We start from the raw sequence: 24,049 nt of genomic DNA, 5'->3' as shown, positions 1-24,049 counted from the left end.
GAAGGAACCCTTTGCAGCCCAAGAGAGAAGAACTGATGGACTATGGTCCCAGGGGAGGCAAGAAAAGTTAAATCAGGAAGACAGGATGAGACTGTCCTTCAGAAAGGCTGCAACAATTTAAACTCCCAGTGGCAAAGTACATGAATGGGAGATTCTTCAAATATTCACAGACCCCTGAAACATGTTATTGAAAACGGAAAACCAAAAACTCATCCAATCTTCACATTGGCAAGACTATCTCACTATTTTAAGTTTTATTTCTTTGATTATACTATTGACGTTGTCAGGTTATTTTTCATTTGTATTACACCTTTTGCAAATTTCTTTTCAAGTGTCTTTCCCATTTTTCTACTAAAATATTTGTTATTTCCTTATTGATTTGTGAGGGCTCTTTATATAGTAAGGCTCTGAATCCCCTGTTATACATTGCAAAAACTTTTCCTGTTGTTGGCCTTAATGAAGGCCAAGCTGTCCATGTGTGTATGTATACATCAAAGTCGTAACAATGTGCATACTCTGATTTTAGCAAATAAACTTCTGAGAACTTACCTTAAGGAAACAGCCTTCAATGAGTACAAATATTTACACACATGAATAATACAGTAAGCATCACTGTTTACAATAATAAAGGAAATAACCCAATAATAGAAATTTGACTTAAAGCACAGCCACTGACAAGCGTATACAGTCATGAAAAAAAGCACGTGAATGCTTTAAGATATGTTAACAAAAACAGAATTACCATATGATCCAGCAATTCCGCTCCCGGGCATATGTCCAGACAAAACTATAATTCAAAAAGATACACGCACCCCTACGTTCTGCTGCTATTACCCCTACGTTAATAGCAGCACTGTTAACAATGGCTAAGACACAGGAACAACTTAAATGTCCGTTGACAGATGAATGAATGAAGAAGATGCAGTGTATATACACAATGGAATACTACTCAGCCATAAAAAGAACAAAATAATGCCATTCGCAGCAACATGGATGCAACTAGAGATTATGATACTAAGTGAAGTAAAGCAGAAACAGAAAGACAAATACCATATCACTTTTATGTGGAATCGAAGATACGACACAAATGAACCTTTCTATGAAACAGAAACAGAATCACAGACGTAGAGAACAGACTGGTGTTTGCCAACGGGGAGGGGGTTTGGGGAAGGGTGGAGTGGGAAGTTGGGGTTAGCAGATGTAAGCTTTTATATATAGAATGCATAAACAAGGTCCTACTGTAAAGCACAGGGAACTATATTCTATATCCTGTGATAAACCATAATGGAAAAGAATGTGAAACAGAATGTATATATGTGTATAACTGAATCACTTTGCTGTACAGCAGAAATTAATACAACACTGTAAATCAACTATACTTCAATAAAAAATATTGATTAAAAAAAGGTAAGTTACATAATTGAGGTAGACTATGATCCCAATTTAAAGGAAAAGGTATATATACAACAAAATGTAAGCAGGATTGTCTCTTGGTAGTAAAATTATAGGTAACTGTAAATTAAAGAGTTTTTTTTCTTTGTATTTTGCATATTTTCCAAATCTTTTATAAGCAGTAAGTATTGCCTTTATACTGGGGAGGGATGCAGGCAAAACCTAGTAACTATTGTAATGATGTTTAATAAATATCTACTATTCACTGTAGTAGTATTTTTGAGTATAAGGGAAAGAGCTGGCCTGAGGAAGGAACAGGGGAACTCCCCAGGGTCAAAGGCCAACACAGGGAAACGCTGGGGAGCGGGTGAAGGCAGAGAGCTTTCTCCAAGTCTGAGAAAAGCCAGGGACGTTCAGACTCTGAGCCCAAGCACCACACTGCAATCTTCCCCCAGTACCCATTCTCTGGTCTCCAAAACCCGGACCCTTTGCTCCAGTCATTGAGGTGAAACGCAGCTTTTAGAATCGATCCTTCATACAGATGCTGGGTGAGCAGTGGTGAGCTTTACAGCAAAGTCACAAACAGAAATCTCACATTAAGGGGGCTGCCGGCAAAAACATTAATACGGAGCCACTTAGGCTAGAAAACACACACACACACACACACACACACACACACAAGATCGCAGTTTGCCTATGACTGATAGGTGGTCTGGGACTGGGAATGGCTCAAATGTTGGACTGGGCTGCTGTTCTGACTGGATGCTGTTCTAGAAGTTCATCAAGGTGAGCCAAAAAATGTACAGCCAGAGGGCTGCAGGGAGGTGGTGTGGCTACCCTTCACAGTGGGTACAGGGAAAATATTTACCCATCTTGGCAGATGCCACCTCCCAGGTGGGAAGCAAGCAGGGCAGTCTGGGGTGCCTTTGCAAACATACCCTTCACCATGCCATGGTGCTCATCAGAGAGAGTGAAATATTACTCATCTGAGAGTGGATGTATTCCCTCACTGCAAAGAACAAGAGGATTCTGGAACTGGGGATCTATATGTTTAAGCACAGAAATACAGTTGAGAAAACCCAGAAGTACCGCACGATGAAAGAGTCAGAAATACGTGGCACTTTCCTGAAGATGGCTTACACTTCATCTTTCTCTTATGATGGCTATTAATTTTATGTCAGATTAATTACCCTTAAGATTGAAAAAACTGATGGTAAAAATAAAATGTTCTAACATTCGGTTTTCCCTTGGCCCTAGAAATTTATTTCGGGGAAAGCAGATCTGGCTAAGTGGCAGCCAGCCACATTATTATTCGTTTCTTTTAAATGTAACTCAATTTAATATGAAAGACCACCTTCACATTTAAAACACTGATTCCCTTAAAGGGCACTTTTAGCAACTGAATAGAAATCAGCTGAACACATTCAAGTGGCAGTAGAAGCAGAGATTAGCATTTCAGACGCTCTTTATTATGTTCTTTCTTCAGGGACTTCTACTCTGGGGAACCAGAGGATCTCAGCAAAATGTGTCTCATCAGGTTTCTCCCGGGCAGATTGCAAAATATCGGCAAGTTTATGCTTGTGTGAAACAAGCACATGATATTAAACAAATCACCATTCAATTCCTGTAACTTTTCCCAGTTCCATACTTGTGTATCAAACAGTTTATAATACAACTTATAAACATGGCGATTCTTGTGCAGATTTCTTTAAAGGTTGGTATAAAGCACAGGGCAAGAAAAAGCTGCAAAACTGTAGCATATCATTTTTTAAAGGGAAATTCTTTGACATGACAAATTCAAACAAAAGAAACGACCACTCACCATTTCCCCGTGCAACCTAATATTAAACATGATTTTCCCTACACAAGATGAATTCCGTACCAAAAAAGATATTGCGTTATCAATGCCTTATCCAAGAGGTTATGTCTTTTGTTTTTACAAAGCATTAGTAGTTCAAACTTGTACATGCAATCAAAATCAGCACTTACCCATTTGTTTAGAAACTAAACACTTCCGGTACTCAGAGAGACGGCAAAAACCTGTTTTCCTCAGGCTTAAAAAAACTCCTCTACAAAAGTCTACAGTACTGCGATCACTGTGAAACTTTTAAGCAGTGCAAATAAGAGAAAAACCCCTACCTTGGGTTTCTTTTGCCCCCTTCAGCTTTTGTCCACTGTAAATGGCTGCATCTTTAGCAGTCCGGGCTACAAGCATCTGAGCCGACAGACACAAAAACGGGCTTTCTTCAGCTCACTGCTGTTCCCAGTCTTTTATGTGGTGTCTTGGGCTCTGCTTGCTTAATTCCTGATTCTTCTGAAAGAAGTCCAGCCTGGTGAGGCTGGCGGGATAGCAACTGCCGAAGATACTTTTGACCGTCGGAGCAAACGAATCACCTTGCATGCACCAACAAACGTGCAAAGTCATTTGAAGGTGCAAAGACCCTGAATTTTCAAAGATGACTAATATTAAAAAGGAAGAACGCCCCAGGACAAAACCAAGCCATTTAGTTGTGATCTTGGAAAGTCCACCCTGAGAACAACACCCCTCCCTTGAGCCCAGTTTCATTTCTGGCTATTTATCCTGGTCTTTGCATAGCGCTCCTGAATAGTTGCCATGACAACTCGGTAAACAGGATTCAAGTGACCACTGAGGGGTTTAGCGGGATTGTTTTGTTTAGCGAGAAGAATGGTAGCTTTAATGCTTCCTCTACTAAAATTTCCTGGAAAGGCAGAGCTGCCTTTTTTTTAGGTTGTGGGTAGGTGATGTTCTCAAAAGTCAAAGAAGCTGGCAAAGAATGCTCCAGTTACAGGAGAAGAGGCAACAGGAGTGGCAGTCAGAAAGCCAGGAAGAATTATGGAAGGTTACTGAATGCCAAGTGGGCATTTTCCAGCAAGGATGCAGAGCAAGTGGAATCATCTCCAAAGGCTGTTAAGACTAAGTATATTTGGGGAGGACTGAGAGTCTGACAGTCCAGACAGTTCTAAAAACTCCTCGCTCCCGGTTCTCCTATGCGCTCTCTCCTCCCCCACTTTTTCACCAGTCTCTTCTCTATAAAGCAGTGTCATTCAGGTTGTGTGCCACGGAAACTTCATTCTCAATCTTCACCCTTTGGCCAGGCAATCAGAAACTATCCTATTCTTAAAAATTTTTACTTGAAAAAAACGTTCACTGTGTTGTGAACAGATTATGAACGTTTAGCACTTTGACACCTCACAACGGTATCATTTGTCAAAACTCAATCATACGACACGGTGAACTTTAACGTTAACTTCGGATTTTAATAATAATAGATCAATACTGGTTCACTAATGATAACAAATGTACCACACTAACGCAAGATGTGAATAATAGGGGAAAGTGTGAGTGTGTGTTGGAGGGGAGAGTGATACGGGAACTCTCTGTACTCTATGCTCAAATTTTCTGTAAATTTTAAAATATTCTAAAAAAGAAGGTCTATTAGTTTTTTTTAAAAATGAAATTAAAATGTTCATCCCATAACCATGTCAAAGACTAAAGGAGGGCTTCCCTGGTGGCGCAGTGGTTGAGAGTCTGCCTGCCGATGCAGGGGACACGGGTTCGTGCCCCGGTCCGGGAAGATCCCACATGCCGCGGAGCAGCTGGGCCCATGAGCCATGGCCACAACAGTGAGAGGCCCGCGTACCGAAAAAAAAAAAAAAAAAGACTAAAGGAAATTAAAAAAAGCAGCACCTCGTTACAACAATCTGCCAAGGGTATGAGATTTAAAACTAAACTCAAAAAGGAAAAGGTCTGGCAGTAGTCTTAGCTTTTCCTTGATTCAGCTTAAACTGGGGGTTAACCTTGTGAGGATGAAGTGAGCATATTTTCCAACCCGAACACGTAACGCAAGGATGGACTGCTTCATACACTGCAGCGTAGCTGTTTCATGTCCCCGTTACCTCATTTAATACCTACAACTGCTCCCCTCAACAGGCACCATGACTTTACATACTTTGGAGAAAAGGAAACGATCCCAAGGTCACACAACTGCTCAGCGACAACAGGCTGGACAGATACCCAGTCACACACCTTTGATCTATTTCGATTTCATCCCAATGCTTCAGGGGCCCTGCACCTGAGCAACAGCCTTCCCACATGGGCGGGGCCTCTGTGTATCAGAGCTCGCTAGACCCAGGGTACCTTGCACCCCATGTCTCAGCGGGAGTGGCGCAGGGCCACCTATGCACTGATGAAAACCAGTGAATGGAAGATGCGGAAATGCAGATTTCATTCAGTACAAGTACAACCTTTCCCATAAATAGTAAGAGCTTTAAAAAAGACAACAGGGTGCCTTTAGGTGTAAGGAAAGAGTATATTCTCTGTTCCTGGGAATTATTTAGGAAGAGGGAGGATGATCCTTTTGTGTCTCATTGAAAGGGGATAAACCGACCATATTTCATCAATTCTTAACGCAAATATGTTCCCCTCTCAAATTGCCTGAATGTGTCTGTGACTTGCTGACCACCATGCTGTAATTCCATACACGGATGTGCATGGATTTCATCACAGCTTTTCATTGTCTTTGAAAATCACAGGCACTATTGGAAGTACTTGCACTGAGTCCAGCTGTCCTTTAAATGTAGTCTAAATACTCCTCTCTAGAGTCATCGGTGAAACAGAAAGTTATTTTACCTGCAGAAAGGCCTGGAAACAGGGTGACAAGGTGTAACTGTGTTACCAGTGAAGCAAGGATTTGTGGTGGACGAATGACCTCCACTTCATTCTTGCAAATTAAAAAGCAAGTGCCTGGAGATAAGACAGCATCGTGCCCTGGTTAACTAGGTAGAGCTTCTGCTTCCACAGTGATGTATAAATAACGGTGCCCTTTACAACCATGGGAGTCTTCGATTCAATACAGTAATAGATGCTTGGACTGAATGATGTACAATTCCAGAAAGGTCAATCAAAGTGCTAAAATCCACTTTAACCTTCTAGGTTAAACCCTTGCTATCTGGCAGATTTGCACATCCAGACCTCCTTGCCCAATCATGGCAGCGAACACATTCCCTAGGGGTACCCCACTTAGAGATCTGAGTGCTTGAGTATGAAGCACCCAGCCCAGCTCAAAGTGTTTGTGAATGAGTCTCCAGTGCTGTGCTTGGCCGTTCCAAAAGGGCTCCAAACCCTGGAGGTTTGGCGGGGGGCTGGGGGAGGCACCATGTCTGAGAAGGGGGTCAGCTGGGAGAGGGAGAGATAACACATTAACATAGAAAGACTGGATCACAGTAAGGACATCACTCTAATACTGACCTAGTGGTGTATCCCTAGGGTAACTTCCAGCTATACAAATCGAAGATGATCCAAAAACAATTAAACAGACCAAAATGGAACGCATAGCGGTAAGGATTCAAGATAGTGCGTTAAGTCTTCATCTTTGGCAAAGTCAAGTACTCACACACCATGAGCAACTCCATGGTGTCCTTTTACGAGCAATTTGATTCAACGTTTACTGAGCACATATGACAGCCTGGATGCCGGCTGAGCTACACAGCGGGGCACAAAGATGGCAGAGGCAGGCCCTGCAAAGTTGTACTTGGTCAAGGTCTTCCGTATTTGTGGAATACCTTATTCAGAAAACAGCACTGAGGTAGAGACACCAAAGCCTAAAAAGAAACGTAAAGGGTCATTGGAATAAAGTTTCAGTAAGGCTCAAGAGAAATAAGATGAATTAAATGAGAGAAAAAGATCTAGGAAGAATAAAATCGGACAAAAATAATTCAAGGTAGGAAATATGCTACAGTATCATCAGAATTACTTAAAGAAATGTTTGGCCTCTGTTAAAAAAAAAAAAAGAAACAGGGAAAAAAGTGGCAGGCAGCACCTGGATCGCACACAACATGAGTCCCTGGGATTAAACGTGCTCGATTCGTGAAGCCATTAATCAAATCACGATGCCGCTGGAAACAAAAGGCTCGTGTTTCCGTAATGCCAGCACAGCGTCCTCACTTCATGTGTGGTCCTGAGTGTTGTGTAAAAGAGGGACCTAGTCTGGTGTCAGCAGTGGCCCCATGAAAGAGACGGACACAGGTCAGCAGGAGTCATTTAAGAGGAAAGCACTGGCCTCCTCTGAAGTCTCTTAAAGACGACTTCGGTGTGACATGCTTCACAGTCCTCACATCTCGGGGCCTGGAGGCAGTGCTTTAAGACAAGACGCCCACAGCCAGGCCAGTCCTGTGTCTCAAGCTCGATGTTCCATTTTCCGGCAAACACCACTGCAGTCCGGCGCACAGACCGCACGGCTTCCCTCCTGGGAGGCCTGGTCTCCGCTCTCCCCTCGGCACGGACACCCCTCTTCCTCACTCTTCCCTTAGATAAACCTGACCCCCTGCAGCCACCTCTGCTAGAAGCCTTCCCCCAGCAGCTCCCAGGGTCAGGGCCACTCAGGGGACCCAGATCCTGCCTTTTTGGAGAAGACCTCACAGAATCTTTGAGGATGCACTTATGCTGGGTCAAAGCTCAAAGATGACCCTGCAGGAGTCAAGGATGCTTCCCCCTAGAACCCGAGAGCTTCTCACATCCAACCCACAGAAGAAGAGAGAGGAGAGCCAGCCAGGCAAGCTGCACACGACAGCCCTGCTCTGCCCCTGCAGCAAGTGGGCCCGGCCTCGCACTCGGGGCCGGGAAGCGCAACCAGTTCTCACGCCCCGACGGCTCTGCTGATACTTATCCGTCTGTCCCCTTCTTTCATTCTGTCCTGCAGCTCCTCAGGGGTTTTCTGAGGAATGTTAATAACAGACTTCTCTGACTAGAAGTTATTTGCACCAGGCAGGGAGAGAAGGCAGAGATCACGGGACACCCTTGGGGAGAGATTCTCAGGAGGCAAAGCAGGTTTTCTTCGATATAGAAATCTCCTGGGGTTGGTTTGGGCACTTCTGGCCAGAAACACTACTGCCTAAAGCAAACCACAACAGAAAAAAGTTATGAGGCCACGTCACCCACCAAAAGCCGTCTGATGGAGAAGCTTGCCCTTTGTAAACTGGAAGTTCTAAGCCGAGGGGAGGACTGTATCCTTCAGTGCCATCTGAGGCAAAGAACTGGCTGCAGGCCGGCCCCTACCAAGAGGTATGCCTTTATTTTCTTCATAACTTAGTGCCAGGAGGACTTCTCAGCAACGTTAGTGAAGTGTCTTCTTCGCAACGCTCAAGATTAGCTACAAATCGTTCACAAAAAGAAAAAGTCCACATACTGTAACAGTTGAATTGACATAACTGTTCCAGCATGTCAGTTATGTTCTCCCCGCTTACATCAGCTTTTCAAAGCAATTATACAAGTCCCAAATAACGAAAACCCATAATATTCCCACAAAAGGATTTCTAGATGCTTGGGGCCCGAGTGCCCATCCTGAGTCTCACACACTCGCCAAGGAGAGGAGGCAGCCTGTACCACAGGCCTGGGGCCCAGGGGGCCGTGTGCACACACTCGCCAGGCCACCACGGGAGCCTTGGATGTGCTGCACAGGCTCCTAAAAGCACCAAGCCGCTACTCCACTTTTTCTAAGGCCCCAGTTCTCCAGGCCACAGGCTTTACAGCCCTTATTCTTATGCCTTTTGGGTCACAGAACTGCCAAAAGAAACCTCTAGAAGCTGCCCAGATCCATGATCTACATGCCTGAATGATGTACAAAACACCTCCATATATGTACATCTGAATACATCCTCTCAAGCCCCCGTGATGAACATCTGACCTGACGAGGGCATGAGGTGCAGACTGGAAATACACATTCCCCATCTCTGGGTAAAGGCAAGCAAGATTTTCCCTGTGAGATTTCTAGAAGCATCTATCTTTGGACAAAAGAAATGTCGTAAGAAACTCTAAATGAGGGTTTTTTACATATATTTCATATACCATCACCAGTAACACTCCAGTATTTGCAATGGAGCTAAATGACTGCTAAGCGAGTTGTAATCCACTATTTCTATAGTCTAATCAGACCTTTCGCACTTAATACCACACCTACATCTTAGGCCTCAGACAAGTCAGTTCTCATGTCTGACTTGCTGGGTGCCTTGAAAATGGCACCAAGACGTTTTCCAAAGTCTTCTTCAGCCCATCTGCCGGCAGGTTATTAATCAGTGCCTGCCACGGGTCAGGAGGTGAAAAGGGCTGTGAGCCGACACAAATGGAACCAGAGATGGGCTTGGGTCATTTTTTAAAATGCAAACACCAAAGCAATTAGGCACAACCAAGTCCCAGCAAGGAAAAACAAACATCAAAAAGAGGCAATTTCTTCAACATCCTGGCTGTTGATGCGTTTTCAAGCAGGCCTAATTTCAAAAGTGATTACGATTTAAAGGAAAAACTAAGTCCGTGCCATCCAAGAGAGAAAACAAAAACATGGAGGGCTGAGATTTTAAAATTCAAATTTCTATCCTTATAAATAAGCACCGGCAGGTCCCCTCCATTTCTTTGAATCTAAGGTGCCAGTGGCTGTAAAACTGCACAATTACTGAACCACTAAGAAGAGAGAAGAGAGTTCCCACTTAAACTGTGGTTCGCCAAAAAGCTGCAAGATGCATCTCAATACCCAAGACCTTAAATTGGGGGAAAACATGCATCTTTAAGTGATGGTATTATTACCCCTGTTGTAAAAAGAAGAAACACTGGCAGAGGTTACACAGCTCCTGTGAATGGAGACCCCAAACGCAAAGCCCATTTATATCATCTTGTAGATCCTGCCCATTGGGGTTTTATAAAGCACAGCAGGTGGATATAAGCCAGCTGACGTGGTACATGGTTATGGTTTAACTATTAATCTCCAACATTATGTCAACACAAGCTATGTATTGTTAACTTAGTTGCTGTTTTTTTGTGATAACCTAAAACATTTTACTATAAATTTGAGAAATGGAATGATGAGTTACTATGTCAACTACCAGAACCGATGCACACCGAGTCATCACAGATCTACAGAACCCCAGTCTCAGCTACTTTACGCCACACAGATGCCAAACTCTCCCCATCGCACCTCAGAGTGAGGTAACAAACCAAACGGATTATACTCCCCTCATTGAGTTTTGCCTTTCTAGAAGACAGAATTCAACACTGTGGTTCTTATTTAAAAACCCTTAAACTCTAAGTGAGGAATCGCTGTAATATTAAGTCAGAGGTGACTGGTAAACAAAATAAAAATAAGATTTAGCATCAGCAAAGTTATTGACAGCGGCATTGTGGAACCTAACAGTCTCATGGGAAACAGTTCAGGTCAGACTACTTATCTTAACCCTTATGAGGATAGCATCTAGTTCTTCCACATGAGAGGCCCTTGACATTATTATTTTGTTGGGGGATTTCCTTTCTTCACAGGGGTAACTAAGAGCAGATGTTTGCCAAATCGAAATAATTTCAGTTTTTTAACAGCACTTCACGGCAAGTCGCCCATTTAGCCTTAGACTCAACAGCTGCATTCACCTAATACTAAATCTTTTTTGTTCAGATAGATTCTCTGTATAAAACTCACATGGTTTTTGATCGGGATATGGCATTAAAAAGCTAAAACCAAGAGCCTAGACACAAAAACTTCCTCCGACGACAGGAGTCTTCCAGTTAGTTACAACCAAGGAGTAAAAGTCCTTAAAATCCATCATTACTACTTAGAATACAGACACTCTGTCACGTTTAACAATAAAGCAAAAGAAAATAAAATGAAAAAGAGCTCTACCACAACAAAAAACACACCAATCATTCCTTCCAAAGAAGGCATGTCCCATTCTGGAGCTTGCCCAAGAATTTCAAACCAATGCTTAAAATAAAAATGCGAAGGCTTCACAATGTTTTCTTTTAAACCAGATTTCTCTAAAGCATAATGGCATCATTCAAAAGCAGACAAATAGGCCCAAAAGACAAAGGGATTTTTTTTCCAGTGAATATTATGTTATAATAATGTCATATACATTTCCAACCATCTATAATGAAAGGACTTTGGAGAAACCGAATCTCTGAGTCACCACACCAGGAGGCAGTGTCCTTAAATAAGACAGTGTCAGTCTGGTTGTATCTTACCTTCTGCATGTTTGGCTTGATACAGCGAACAAAGAAAGGATTAGAGGAGCTTAGCGTTGCCATTAAGGAATGCAGGGAGTCCTATTAGAAAGGAAAAAGTATATGTTGATTTAGTCTCTTATTATGTCTTTAAATTTCTCAGCACCCTAGGCACTCATCAGGAAGAAGAAAAAGAAAACAATATAAATCTGAGGAATAATAGCATTTTCATTTTTAATCCTGTCATTCTAATAAAACAAAGGTATTATAATTGTCATAGAAGTTATTTTACATATACAAAACTCATTTATTACTTCCTTGACACAGTATCATTAAAAAAAAAAAAAAGAAAGAAAAAAATCTGTTCTGTTAACCAGCAAGAAAACCACCTTGGGATATTTCAATGTTTATACAGAAAACCTGAGAAGTATCCACTCTCCACTGGTTGTTCCTCTTAATTAATTATTTCCATCAAAATGACAGCTTCTACCAGTATCTCACTGGTCTTTGAGCTAAAATCTCTCATTCTTCCTTCAAATCACCAGGCAGATCAATCTTCTGTAATACTACTGTCTTTTCTTTAGGTTTTTTTTTAATTGTGAAGATTTTTTAACATTTACCAAAGCAGACAGAGCATGTAATGGGTACCCATTATCAGCTTCGGCCGCCGGCTCATCTCACCTCATCTCATCCCTGTCCCCGTACACATTATGCCCACTTCTAGTAGAGAAGCAAATCCCAGACACTGTGTTATTTCATTCCTCAATATTTCACTATGTATTATCAAAAGCTAAAAACTTTAAAACATACAGAGGTAACCATAATATCATTCCTGAAAAGATTTAACACAAATTCCTTAATATCAATGTGAAAAGGTGCAACTAGCTCAAGTTTCATTTTAAAATACTCAACTGTCTCGAATTTCATAAGTTAAAAATAGCGTATTCTTTGAAATCAGAATGCAAATAAGGTCCCCGGCGTAGTGTAGTTGGTTGCTATATCTATTCAGTCTATTTTAATCCGTTGGTTTTCCCTCCGTCTCCATTTGTCTGTTTCTTTCTTCTTACAATTTTACTGTTGAAGAAACTAGGTTGTCTACTACACTGATTAGTTACTTCTGTGCTCAGAAAGCTTTAGGATTTCTCACAGATGACAGAATGTCCTGGAATTCATGGCCCTTCATACTCTGGTATGGTACCCATTTAACTTCCTACAAGGTGTCCCGTCCTCTGGGAACAGGTCTCACATTCCGGACTCAGGAGTCCGCCTCTTGCCTTTGTCTCTGCCTGGAAGCCCTGCCCACTCTCTTCCATTTCCTTGATTCCTAGTCCAATTTAAGTCCCAAACATCCACAAAGCCTTCCAAGACAACTCCAGGCAACAATGACCTAGAAAAAGACAATGTAACAACGCCGCTGGACGATTAAGAGCCTAGGGTTTAGAGTCAGACCGACCCAGGTTCAATTCAAATCCTAGCTTCAGTCCTCAGAGGGACTGAGCAAGCCTCCATTCTCTAAACCTCAGCTTCCTCATCTATAAAGTGGGGACAGTAATACGTACTTCTAAGAATATGGGAGAAGTGAACAAGGTAGCATATATAAAGTGATTAGCCCAATGACTGGAACATAGAGGGTGTATAATAAACGACAGCTATTATTATTATTGTATCCTGTAAGGGTCACACCTGCCCAGCACTGTCAGCCGTGGTGCTGTGGGTCCAGCTCATCCCCAACCATGCTGTAAACAGACCTTAACGCAGAACTCGCCCACCACCTCGAAAGCATCCAACTTTGATTAACTAAATGGAAGAGAGCCTCCCAGAGGGCAAATTTAATAAAGGTCTGTTGACTGACATGCCTCCAGCTCCCCCTCATGCTAAGATTTGGGGGTAAAGCAGAACAGTTAAGTTAGAGAAATGGTCTTCATGTTATCTGCCTCTAAACTACCTAAAAGGCTTACATACTTAAAATGCACGTAAGAATGTTTCTTATTTTCCCTGAATTCTAGACATCTGGACAAGGTAAATGACACTGATCTTGTTTAACCATGCACTTGGTTATTCTTCTTAGTTATGATACTGTAAACATACCTGGGAAAAATAAAAACAATCCAGACACAGGAAGAAAGATACTTTATAGGCACATGAGTCTTTAAATACAAATCAGAGTGATCTCAAATGACCAAACAGTCCTTCTTATGAAGACTTACTATTTCGTAAGCTTAGAATAAGTAGCTATTTATTTTTGACAAAAAAAAAAAAAATCTACATTTTTTTTTTTTCATCTGGCTCAGAAAAAAAGAAAAGTATATTTTCTTCTTAGAACCCTGACTGGTTTAAAAGGATGATAGAAAAAATAATAATAATAAACACTTTCATAGACCTCACAGATACCCATTTCCTATTTTCAATTCTTAAAATCACAATAAAGATGGATCCGTCCAGGCCAGTAGCGTAGACTAACCTTAAATTGCGAGCTGACCGTGGGCCGCCGATGTTTGCTTCCACATTTCAAGGTATCCTGGTTCGTGCGGCTTGAAACGTGTTCAAAGAGGTCGTAGATGAAGTCGAATCTGTGAGAGCGGAGAGCAGGAGGGCCGTGAGGGGTGCACACCCAGTTATTAGGTGCTGGATTACTGTAATCACAATGCATTTCCCCACTGAAAATAACACACCAAGGCCTGGAAGAGCTAAGACAGTGTACAAAGATTTCACACCAACCACTCCCAAAGAGCTTTAGGCACTGAAAACAGACGTGGCCGCTTCGGAGCACCAGAGTCTTGCAGAAGAGAAGGGGATTGGGATGAAGATGACTCAGGGCGACAAGCCACCTAGGACCGCTGAGCTCTGCAGAGCTTCTGCAGCCTCCACGCCCTGTGGAAGGGAGGGGTTTGTCTCGTGCACCGCAGGGTGGCGAAGATGCGACCAGGTAACAGGTGGAAAGATGCTAACTCGGGAGTGAGCCCCCCCTCCCACCGCCACTTCCTAGTTGTGTGACTTAGACACGATGCTTGCCTCTCTCTAGGCCTGTTTTTTTCATCTGGAAAATGGGGGCCACTTTAGGATTTATTCTGTACAGCCTGGGTGAGAAGGAAATGAGGAAACGAAGGCAAAAGGCTGAGCGTGGTGCCTGGCACATCCTAAGTGCTGATGTTTGTTGTTATTATTATTTAAAAGTTCTGTAAAATCTACTGCCACTACTGAGAGTAAAAGGCTTCTCAGAAGTTTTTTTTTATCTTCCTTGCACGGAAGATGCTCTGGGCTATAAAACCGGGGTGGGGTGTGTGTGTCGGGGGGTGCCTTCGCGGGGACCAGGGATGAGGCGGTCGGGCATCCACGCCCCTCAGGGGGACAACGCCAGCACTTCCCTCATCACTTCTCTTCTGCTTGACCCTTTCTCACTTGCATCCCAGGGTGATGTTTCACTCTCGCTCTTTGAACTTCTCGGTGCTTTGAGTGCTTTGGAGTTTTACCCATTAAAACGTCACAGATGCCAAAGGCAAAAGAGAGCAGGTGCAGCAAATAGGCCAAGCCCCTCCTTCTACAGAGAGAAACCTGGGGCTGAAACAACGTTCTTCACCCCACTTCCACAACCACTTGACGTCATGACAGCGGCAACCAGGGAAAGGCCATCTCGCGGGTCTCCAGACCTGTGCTCTTTTTCACAACAAAATGTTCCAGGTAACCTCAAGACACTGCTTTTATTTAAATGTATCACTTTAAATCTGCTTTGAGAGATAGGTAACCTGCTATGGTATTTTTAAAACGTCGCCATTTTTACAGGCCTGAAAACTTACCTAAAAATAAAAATAGCTGACCAGGCTGTAATTAGGGAATCCTCATAAAAGAGGGTTAAAACAAGTTGAAAGATCAAACACTTCCACCCTGAGCTTCTAAGCTGACACTTTAGAGGGGTTCCCTTCACCCCAATTCTAAGTGACAGGGTGGTCACCTAATACTTTCATTCTAAAAGTATTCCAGCTTTTTAGTAATTGTGCTTTCCCTCCTTAGATATTAAATATGTGTGTTAGAGACTCACGCTGGATCTGATACAGGTATTGACAACTTTAAGGCAAGGGTTGTTTTCCTCCTTTCTCTCTCACAAAGGCTCCTAAAAATAGGAAGGCTCCTGGTTTAATACATACAAATAGCTAAACTAATCACTAAAACTTTCAGCATGTTTTCCTTAACTACTGATTTAATGATGTGAATTTACAATTCATGAATGAATAAATGAATGGGTAATTAATCTATCATTTTAGCTGAATAATACTTGTTTATTTCTCTCGATACCCCTTACACTAATGAGAGACATAGGGTCCTACACACCCGAGGCTGAAGTCAATTTAACGCACAGCTCTAAGCTTGCTATGAAGACAGTAGGTCCTACTGGTTAAAATCTTAGGTCCCTGGGCCAAGCAGACCAGATCAAATCTAGTTGAGGGATCTCGGGCAAGTCACTTAATCACTGTTAAGTCTTAATTTCCTCACCTGCATAACATGATGGATTTACTATTCCAACGCTACCTCATTAAATGGTAGTCACTACCGCTGGTACCATTTTCTATCTCTCGGATCACTTTCTTGATGAAATACTGCCCGGGGAAGAAGATGATAAACCAATTGCCCACACATTAATTTTTTCTGTATTTGTGAATTAAAAGCATCTGACAAACATCAGTCTGACATCTCGGGGAGAAGACTGACGCACCGGCTTTCCCTCAGCAAGTTGAGAAGATCATCCCTGAAGGTATCTCTGTTCTTCTCCAAGATGCCCCGCACGTCATACTGCACCTGGTTTTCCAAAATAAACAAGAGAAGGCGGAACGGATCAAAAGAATCACTTCGGGCCAGAAGCATCCCCTTTAAAAGCTGGGTCCACGACAAGATGTTAGCTCAATATATTTATGATTGGCTTCTGAAATTACTATTCTCTAAATACCAAATGGGCAAGTATCAGCGAGGATCTTGATTAGGAAGTTACCTCTCCAAGGGTGTGGAGAAAAGGGAACCCTCCTACACTAAGCTGATGCAGCCACTATACAAAACAGTATGGAGGTTCCTCAAAAAACTAACAAGAGAGTTGCCATGTGATCCAGCAATCCCACTCCTGGGCACACATCCGGACAAAACTCTAGTTCAAAAGATACACGCACCCCCTATGTTCACAGCAGCACTATTTACGATAGCCAAGACACGCAAGCAAACTAGACATTCATTGACAGAGGAATGGATAAAGAAGATGCGGTACATGTATACAATGGAATACTACTCAACTATTTGTAGTAAAAGAATGAAATAATGCCACTTGCAGCAACATGGATGGACCTAGAGATTATCATACTAAGTGAGGTCACAAAGAGAAAGACAAATACCATATGATATCACTTATATGTGGAATCTAAAATATGACACAAATGAACTTATCTACGGAACAGAAACAGACTCACAGACTTAGAGAACAGACTTGTGGTTGCCAAGGGGGAGGGGAGGGGGGCAGGGGGAGAGGGTTGCATTGGAAGTTTGGGATTAGCAGATGCAAACTATTATATATAGAATGAATAAACAAGGTCCTACTGTATAGCACAGAGAACTATATTCAATATCCTGTGATAAACCATAAAGGAAAAAGAATATAATAACTGAATCACTTTGCTGTACAGCGGAAATTAACACAACATTGTAAATCAATTATCCATCAATAAAATAAATTTAAAAAAAAAAAGGGAGTTACCTCTCCAGCATAGTGTTTCACTCCAAAATTGTTGACTGCAACTCTGGGCTTCACGTAAAAGTGGTTATTCTAAAAAAAAACAAAACAAATAGAAATGCCTAATTTCACTCACTGATTTCCTGACAGTATAACTATAACTGACAGTGAAAACAATTGCAAAACCCACGACCTATCAGAGGTTTAGGACACATCGTGTGATGCACTTCATCGAAACCAGGCAATTCTGGTCTGTGTCATTACATTAGGTTAAAAATGTTAAATTTTATACACTAGCTAAACATGGGCATATTCTGGCAAGCAGCCTACAATCTATGCCTTTGGCTTATTTCCACTTAGTTATAGCAGAGAAAAGCTTTCGTTTGAGGGAAAAAAATTCACTGTGGGAGGCACAGTAGGGTCAACAGCACCGAAATCTGTCATGTGTCACATCTTAATCCACAGATGTGCTAATTCAGACACAAGGAGGAATTGGCAGGTTTGGACATACAGCATGCTGAGTGTGTAACTTCTCCAATAAGGTGCCGTCTGTGGCTTGAGGAAAATGGCTTTCTTCATTGATAAGGGCTAGGAGACCAAGTTTCTAGAAGAGGGGAAAAAAGGTTAAATATGAATTAGAAGTTTTTGGCTCTGTTTATTTTTACAGCTCCTTTCCTCTCTACTCTCTATCAAGTAAGTGGTCAAAAGGGCATAATAACTTCTCAGATTGAAAAATTCAGAAAGACACACTATTAAGAAATCTAGTTCATTCCACACTAAAAAAACTGAACCCCCTGCAATTTGGTGGACAAAACTTTTACAACTGGCCAATCCACTATCGGAACTGCAAAGTTTTTGATGACGACTTAAAATCTATGGGAAGCCAGTTTGCACACTGTTGATTCTTAAAATATTGACTTCAACGAGACAATGGGTTTGAAGCAGCCAAGTATTTAAATGCAACCTTGCGCATTTACATGTATGTTTCCAAACGGTCCACTGTGCTCTAAACATTCACATCTTTGATGTGCGTGTTAGTACAAGCTGTTTTGTTCCCATAAATATGAATCAGCCCAGCTGGACACCCTTGGGACTGTTACCAATTCTTCAACAGTGTGTTACCTTCTCAATCAAGTCCAGGCATTCTCCATTGTCTATCCAGTCAATGTCTTCCCACACTAAGCCTTCTCTGTGCAAAGATTAAAAAGGGCCAGGTTGTAGTCAAATATAGCTTCAAAACTATCCAATGGAAGGGCTCATTTTCTTAAAAAATTTGAAATGGAATTTGATGAGTGCTTACCTGCTATATTCCAGTTGTTCTAAAGAAAAGATATGCTTGTTGAAATACTCCTGAAGTTTCTCGTTTGCATAGTTTATATTGAACTGCTCAAAGTGATTCACCTAAGGGAGGAAACCATTCAACAAGTGTCTTTAGAGCCCTGACTATTACATAAAAAGGCCAAACAAGCCACGATGGAGAAAGGTATGGAGGTTCCTTAAAAAACTAAAAATAGAGCTACCATACAATCCTGCAGTCCCACTCCTGTGCGCATATCCAGAGAAGACCGTAATTCAAAAAGATACACACACCCCAATGTTCACTGCAGCACTACGTATAATAGCTGGGACATGGAAGCAACCTACGCGTCCATCAACAGAGGAATGGATAAAGAAGATGTGGTACATATATACAACGGAATATTACTCAGCCATAAAAAAAAAGAAATAATGCCATCTGCAGCAACATGGATGGACCTAGAGGTTGTCATACTGAGTGAAGTAAGTCAGACAGAGAAAGACAAATATCATGATATTACTTATATGTGGAATCTAAAAAAAAAAATGGTACAAATGAACTTATCTACAAAACAGAAATAGTCATAGATGTAGAAAACAATCTTATGGTAACCATGGGGGAAAGGGGGGGAAGGATAAATTGGGAGATTGGGATTGACATATACACACTACTATATATAAAACAGACAACTAGTAAGGACCTACTGTAGAGCACAGGGAACACCACTCAACACTCTGTAATGACCTATATGGGAAAAGAATCTAAGAAAGAGTGGATAGATGTATATGTATAACTGATTCACTTTGCTGTACAGCAGAAACTAACAAAACATTGTAAATCGACTATACTCCAATAAAACATTTTTTTAAAAAGGCAAAAAAAGGGCTTCCCTGGTGGCGCAGTGGTTGGGAGTCCGCCTGTCGATGCAGGGGACACGGGTTCGTGCCCCGGTCCGGGAAGATCCTCTGTGCCGCGGAGCGGCTGGGCCCGTGAGCCATGGCCGCTGAGCCTGCGCGTCCGGAGCCTGTGCTCCGCAGCGGAAGAGGCCACAACAGTGAGAGGCCCGCGTACCGGAAAAAAAAAAAAAAAAAATCTGCAGAGAAACATATCAATGTTCGTTTCAAGAGGCTTGCTTAAGATTATCCCACTCGCTGGAAGCATACCTCAAAGTTTTCAAATCCAAAGATGTCAAGGATGCCGACAGATTTGAAGTCATCTTTGCCTTTGATCCTGCCGTTGATCTTCTTGATCACCCACTCGAAGCAGCGTGCGTAAAGCGCCATGGCCAAGGAGTCCCTGCTGTCTGCTGCCTGTGGGGAGAGGAGACAGGGCCACGGTGCCCAGATGACCCCGGGCAGCCCAGACAGGCAAGTCCATCCCTGTCCCACTCGGGAGACACACTCACTCAACATCTGTGCACCCCACGTCAAGTAAGTCAATACCGTCTAGGATAACACAGCTGTCTAAAGAAAGGGTAACCTGGAGCCTGCTTATTCACTTTACAGCACGATTCACCAAGAAGTCCTTGAAGTCAGGCTTTCGAATTCAAATTTATAGACTGAGTTGTAAGAAAGGATCTGAACCCACAGCTACAAATTTTATCAGGTTTCAAACGATAATTAAGACCTGACCTCTCTCATTATCATCTTCTCATATTTCACTCTGTACACATAAAAGTTTTCTTCACGGCATGCTTAGCGTTTCTACCTACCCAGTCAAGAAACAGCTGTGAGATGGGCTAGCGCATATAAGAGGCTCAAGGCAGTAGCAGAAGCAAAAATAAGTAATACAACATACTGTTGCACTGTTTTCATTAATAATAATAATAATTATTATTATTACAGCTAATGTTTATGTAATTCTTACTCTGCACCAGGCATGAGGCATTTAGCATATATATTTTTATTATCATCCTTACTAGAATCCTATGAATTCGGTACAATTACCCTTGTCTTACAGAGAAGGAAACTGAGGCACAGTGAATAAATTTCCCAAGAACAAAATATAATAAGCTGAAGAGGCAAGACACAAACTCGGGAAATGTCCATCAGGCCCCTTTCTCCTAACGACTCTGCTACACCGTCTCTAAGAAGACAACTGAACCACTTTGTGTACCCCCCTCAGTGTGGATGTCTTCTTTATTTTGATCCTGAGCCAAACTCATTCAAACGGTTCACTGCAGCTACTTATTCGAATCAAAGCCACAGATCTGCAGACCCAGGAGCATCTTTAAAAGTTGCTTTGAGGGCCACACGCCTACCTGTTGAACGTTGAGAGGCGTCAGGATCTCCTCCCCCCGGAGGGACATGGATCTCTGGGTCAAGGCGTCTGTGAGCTGTGCCGGGTCCAGCCCAAGTAACTCTGCAGACCTGCCCAAGGCTGGGGAGGAAGGACAAGGCAAACGTGGACACACAGGCCATGGGACCCCCAAATGGGTGCAAAGCCAGCTCCACAGAGCGACACAGTAAAGCAGAGAATATTCCTAAGTCCCTCAGGCAAGACCTATAGGACACACGTTCTTCTGGTAGGTTATTCACTCCTTTAATAAGTCTTAGGTTTACAGCAAAGAACCTGGTGCTTGGACCGAGTATGGTCCAAAGACCCCGAGGCGGGTTCCCCAAGACCTCCAAGAGGTTTGCAAGGTCATAACTATTTCAATAATAAGACTAAGATGTTATTTGATTTTTCACTCTCATTCCCTCACCAGTATACAGAAGAATATTCCAGAGGCTACATGACATGAGGTAGCCCAACAAACTGAAGGCAGAAGCAGGAGAATCCAGCTGTCCTCTGTTACATCAGATATTGTAAAAATTTACAAAATCGTTAGACAATGTCACTCTTCACCGATTTGTTTTGGTTTGTTTTGGAAGATGGTCTTTCAAAGAAAATGATGATATTTATTGTATTATATGCAATGGGTTTATTATGGTTATTTTAGAGCAAATTAATTTTTTTTAAACTACCTCTGTTTTAATTTCTAATGCAGTAAACATCAACAGATATGACCCACAGGAACAAAAGCTCTTCGGAATTCTCTGTGATTTTAAAGTTATTAAGAGGCACTGGGAGCAAACGTCTGAGAACAACAGGCCTGCAGCCCTGGACAACTCTAGGGCTACTTTCAACTTCAACTCATCCAATTCCCAGCCTCCATGCCCTTATCCATTGCATCTATCAGAAAAGTTTAAAAAATAAATCACTCCAGGAAAATGATAACTGATATTGTTATGTGTCTATTAACTCAATCTTGACAACACATCTCTGTCGTGCACATCACAGATGAGAAGTCACAAGTACTGAAGGGGTAAGTAACCCAAGGAAACAGCTTGTGGCAGAGCTGGGCTACGAACCAATCATTCTGGCTTGAAAACTAATGGTCTTAACCATTCCACTATGGCAGCCTTCAATAACCATGAACAGCTATGGCAACACTTATGCCTGATTCATAACATTTCTCCTACATCCAATTCTTGTCGCTTCTATTTCCTCTTATTGGGCCCACTGTCCTTCTTTCTTAGTAAACATGAGAACACAGCCAGTAATCACTTGTCAGATGCTTTGACCCTTTATTGGCTGACCGTTCACATCAGATACAAAGCTCTGTAGCTCTTATTCAAGGGCTCGAAAAATTTTTTCTGTTAAAGACCAGATAGTAAGGATTTTAGATCTATGTTTCCTATGAGGCAAAAGTCAAGGAAGTAAAGGAGGGAGGAACAATCTTACCTGTTTTGAAGGAAACTTGTGCTCCACCAGCAGTGATAAATTCTATGTTCCCAAGATGCAATATACCAGCAAGCAACCTCAAAACTTCCCGAACTTCTTCCTTGCTAAACTGCATTACCTCCATTGCCATCTAGAAGAAAATATTTAATTTTTAATGTTTTCATACTAAAGAAAATGAAAAATGCTCCTTTCTCAGTAAAGTTATTAAGTATTATTCTCAAGGCAAGAAAGCAAGAAATAGATGAATGCCCCCTCATTTTTTTTAAGATTTTTAAAAAATTTATTAATTCATTCATTTTTGGCTGCGTTGGGTCTTTGTCGCTGCACGTGGGCTTTCTCTAGTTGCAGCAAGCAGGCTTCTCATTGCAGTGGCTTCTCTTGTTGCGGAGCATGGGAGCTAGGCACATGGGCTTCAGTAGTTGTGGCACGCAGGCTCAGTAGTTGTGGCTCGCGGGCTCTACAGCGCAGGCTCAGTAGTTATGGTGCACAGGCTTAGTTGCTCCGCGGCACGTGAGATCTTCCTGGACCAGGGCTCGAACCTGTGTCCCCTGCATTGGCAGGCGGATTCTTAACCACTGCTCCACCAGGGAAGTCCCGCCTCCTCACTTTTAAATGATAAATGACTTTACACAGGTACACATAAAAGAAAAGCATGACATTAAGAAAGAATTGTAGAATACTTAGAAATAACCCAATCAGTAAGATAAAAGTAAATACCTGCCTTACATACAAGACTCCTATTTATGCCACAAAAGAATTACCCCAGAGAGTCACAGTAATGATGGTGACAAAGAAATACTTTTTCTATATGTATCAAAATGTAATGGAACATTTATTATTTTCCTACACATAAAAAACGGTGGGGGGGGATACTTCATGAGACTCCTCTAGTGTAAACTTTGGGGACTTGTCTTAATTTTAAATGAGCAGGGACGCCAGTAGGTGGAATGAAATTCTCTATCAGGGGCTGGACAGATAGGAGAGTCTACTGTTCCTTTTATAAGAGATGCTGATGGAAAACCTGAGTGGATCTAGATCTGTCTTCCCTGGAAAGTCATCACATCGCTATTTTCCATTTCTCCAAAGGATTTTTCAAGTCTTATTTTGGCCTCTGGATACTAAATGGAAGTTAACATAATGCCGATTTGGGAAAAATAAAAATAAACAGGCACCTACAGGGGTTTTGATCCCCAACAAGTATCTAAGCTGAAGCCAGGCATCTTCTGAATCAGATCTAAGATTTGCTCATTTTCTCTTATGACTTGGGAGCCATCAGAAAAAGAGCTAAATAGCCCCCTCCAACACACACACACCGCACACACGAGGGCACACACAACTGAGGACAGAATCGCTGGCTATACTGATGAACATAAGCTACAAAGAGAACTCGGACCCATAATTGTTACAGTGACCACAGGAGATGTGAAGAAGGAAGCCACACAGCACTTTGAAGCCATAGAAACTGCAAAAGGAAATGACTGGAGATTTTAAACTGTGAAGAGTTTAATTTCTTTACAAGGAAAAAAACAAAGCCAGAAACAAAGGGTAAAAACAACAGACAGGGAAACAGAATTAAAAGAAAAAAATTGTAAGGCAAGGAGCAATAGCTATATTAAGAGACACATGAGCAATGAAAATAAAACAGGCACTTCTCGTAAGAGGAAATGCAAATCCACAGAGAAATGTTTTCCTTCCTAGAAATCCAATATGCACAAATTGAAGAAAATGAGATAACTTCTATTAAATTAGCAAAAATTTTTCTGAATGATAAAATGGGTGAAAGTGAGGTATATATATATGCACTGGTCACTGGTAGTATAAATTAGTATAATCTTTTTGGAAAACAAGATTATGGGGCAGCATTGTGCTGGGCCACATATGTGCATAATCTCATAATGTTCAGAGAAGTTACTTAACTTTCTCAGGGTTA

General features: G+C 41.9%; 1 protein-coding gene across 2 annotated transcripts in view; it reads right to left on the bottom strand.

The window, feature by feature from the left end:
- MYO10 (myosin X) overlaps positions 1-24,049 on the bottom strand; it is a 216,367-nt gene that overhangs the window by 60,791 nt on the left and 131,527 nt on the right. For both annotated transcript variants that reach the window (XM_032627992.1, XM_032627991.1), the window contains exons 10-19: positions 22,120-22,249; positions 20,654-20,772; positions 19,557-19,703; positions 18,397-18,497; positions 18,219-18,285; positions 17,608-17,700; positions 17,121-17,189; positions 16,098-16,180; positions 13,851-13,959; positions 11,411-11,491 (exon numbers count right to left, since the gene is read on the bottom strand). In XM_032627992.1, coding sequence (XP_032483883.1) covers positions 11,411-11,491; positions 13,851-13,959; positions 16,098-16,180; positions 17,121-17,189; positions 17,608-17,700; positions 18,219-18,285; positions 18,397-18,497; positions 19,557-19,703; positions 20,654-20,772; positions 22,120-22,249 — 999 coding nt within the window. The remainder of the gene's footprint in view (positions 1-11,410; positions 11,492-13,850; positions 13,960-16,097; positions 16,181-17,120; positions 17,190-17,607; positions 17,701-18,218; positions 18,286-18,396; positions 18,498-19,556; positions 19,704-20,653; positions 20,773-22,119; positions 22,250-24,049) is intronic.

Source organism: Phocoena sinus, chromosome 3 (assembly GCF_008692025.1).
Source record: "Phocoena sinus isolate mPhoSin1 chromosome 3, mPhoSin1.pri, whole genome shotgun sequence".
NCBI lineage: Eukaryota > Metazoa > Chordata > Mammalia > Artiodactyla > Phocoenidae > Phocoena > Phocoena sinus.
This window is presented reverse-complemented; position numbering and strand designations above follow the sequence as displayed.